Below are 2,752 nucleotides of genomic sequence, written 5' to 3' on the forward strand. Positions count from 1 at the left end.
ATGTTACATGTAACATTGCGTTTATTGGGATTTATCTGTGCGCGACTACTTCACAACACAAAGCGTTTTATAAAATTTATATATATTTTTTTAGTGTACCTAATTTAGTTTTTATATTATTCAATGTATTAAAATAAAATACTGTGTAATAATATTTAAGTTCCGAATATAATAAATAAAGGCTCTGATTAGGAGAAATATTTAACTTTCAGAAAAGATAAAAATGCAAACGTTATTAATTTTGAGGGAAAGATAAATCAATAAGAACCAACGCGGATGTCGACAATAATAACAATATATTTAATCTCTTACTCACAGTAAATTATATATGTAAAAATGCAGATATTTTGTAAATCAATAAATTTAATATAATATAATTAATAAATTAATATTTTATCATTATAATAAATATGTTTCATTCGTATCTAAAAAAAAATTTTTTAATTAGTAAAAATGATATTATCGTATAAACTGATTAAAATTTCATTATGAATTTTACAATTTGCACATTCATTTATGTGTTCCTAATTTTGTGATATTTCAAGAGAAGTGTACCATGACTTACCAAATTCTTTAGGGAAAGGATTGCAGATTAAAATGCTACGATTTCCTAATACAGGTACAGACGTTACTTCGGAGAAGAGCACGGCGGGCATAGCTATGACAATCGCTAAGACCCAAATAAGGAATGCCGTTAAAACGGTAAGTGGTTTTGCGCTTAAACCCGCCACGTGGCGACGAATAGGGTTTACGATGGCGCAATATCTATGAGAACGTGAGATGCAGCAATAGATTATATCATAAAAGCAGCAGAAGCTTGCTTATTTCAAAGATAAATTATTCAAGATACAAACAACAATTAATTTGCGTATCTTAGATCAGATTGTGTCTCAATTTTTACCTAAATTAATCTTTCACTTAATCCCAATCAGCAGACAATGTTTTTAAAACATTAATAAATAATTAATAAAAGTAAATTGCTCCTAATATTTCAAAGAAGAGAAATAGGTACGCAGGATACAGATGATCCAATCGTGTGTAACAAGTTAATTTTAAAATTCGATTTAATGCTTGAATATGTAATATTATGACTGAATTTTCAATTTTAGTCTCTCGATTAAGCGACGGATATTCGTAGTAATCGTCTAACTAAATAAACTTTTCTTTAATTCCTTGAATTAATTTGCATGGCATGACAAAATTTTTAGTTTACATATTTACCTTTCGGCTGATAAAGCGGCTAAAGTAAATACCGATACACCAATCGAAATATCCTTAGCGTATTCAGATAATTTGCAGATAGTTAAGCCCCATGGCCATGAATCAAGTACATAAACAAATAATGTGAAAGGTATGTAAGTCATAATCACCTGTAACAACGAATTATCTTTTCAAGATTCAGATGATATTTTATATTACAAAAGATATAATAAATTATCCGGGAAAATCAGGATAATTATAAATACAATATATTCAGAAGGCAAAGGATATACTTTTTCTCTTGTAAGTAAAAATTATTTGAGGATAGAAAGTTCAAGCATAAAGCATAACAATATGTATGTATATTTTAATTGTAAATATATTTTTCAGGAAAATTCATTCCTAAGGAAATATATTTTTTTATTTTTCTTACTTTTATCTTTGAGAGATATACATATTTTATTCTTTTATATATGGATATTATGCTTATATTTAAAATAAAAAGATTATTTATCCCAAACAATTTTTACTCTTCTTGAACTAGACAGAAATTAAAAAAACAAAGGAAGCGTAATCACAAAGCTGTATGCTCACCAATAAATCGCCCAGAGCTAAAGACATCACGTATGTATTTGGTATATTTCTCATGCTGGTATGACGTAACAAAATAAGAATTAAAATACCATTTCCTATTACACCCACAATCAAAATTAATAAAAATATTACGGGTATGATATAAGTCTCAACTCTTTCAGCAACCGGCACATAGTCATATTCATAATCGTACTCCATTTCGGAGCTCATATTAAAAATATCTTCTATTATCGTCATCTGTAACAAAAAAAAAATGTTTTTGTTGCTTTTAACAAAAGAAATATTTTTGTTGCTTTTTTTGTTGACGCTCTTGATATAAAAAAGATGAAATCGAAGCGAAATTGCAGAATAACATAAAAATATCCCAGGTAACATGCATAAATGTTATCTGGGATGTACTTGAACATAAATCATATGTTCAAGTAAAAAGGATCAAACTATAAAAAAATAATTTTTAAATACTGCATATTGATTAGATATATCATTATTGTAGATAAAATGATAGAAATGATTAAAGATAAGGCTACAACTTCATCAAGTTATATTGTGAAAATCTTTAACGATATAAACAGACCATATATATATTTTCATCTTAAGAGTATAATTTGTAATACTCTTTCTTTTTAAATGCTTTAATTAACAAAGTTAGAAAAACTAAAATCTTTACTCTTTATAATAATCATTAAACGTAAAATATATGTTTAATCATTAACATAGAATAGGAAGCATTGATAAAGATTTCATTTAAGCAGCTGAGTTTATAAGGTTAGTTATGAGATACTGACCTAACAAGCTCCATATCGGTGTTAACTGAAATACTTTTTTATAACTGAAAAATCATAAATAAAATAGCAATTTGAACATTAAAGTTAAAAAATATGATAATAATTTATATCTAAAAAATACATTTGATTGTTACTAATCGCTTTAATTACCATGTAGACCAAAAAGAATATTC

At 26.5% G+C, this 2,752-nt stretch overlaps 1 protein-coding gene across 1 annotated transcript in view; it reads right to left on the minus strand.

Moving 5' to 3' along the window:
- LOC108758884 (uncharacterized) overlaps positions 1-2,031 on the minus strand; it is an 11,392-nt gene extending 9,361 nt beyond the window's left edge. Inside the window, exons 1-3 of the mRNA XM_018504098.1 lie at positions 1,795-2,031; positions 1,222-1,370; positions 562-765 (exon numbers count right to left, since the gene is read on the minus strand). Of these exons, the coding sequence (XP_018359600.1) occupies positions 562-765; positions 1,222-1,370; positions 1,795-2,031 (590 nt within the window). The remainder of the gene's footprint in view (positions 1-561; positions 766-1,221; positions 1,371-1,794) is intronic.
- Between the last annotated feature and the right edge of the window lie 721 nt (positions 2,032-2,752).

Source organism: Trachymyrmex cornetzi, unplaced genomic scaffold, assembly GCF_001594075.2.
Source record: "Trachymyrmex cornetzi isolate Tcor2-1 unplaced genomic scaffold, Tcor1.1 scaffold104, whole genome shotgun sequence".
In the NCBI taxonomy this organism is placed as follows: Eukaryota; Metazoa; Arthropoda; class Insecta; order Hymenoptera; family Formicidae; genus Trachymyrmex; species Trachymyrmex cornetzi.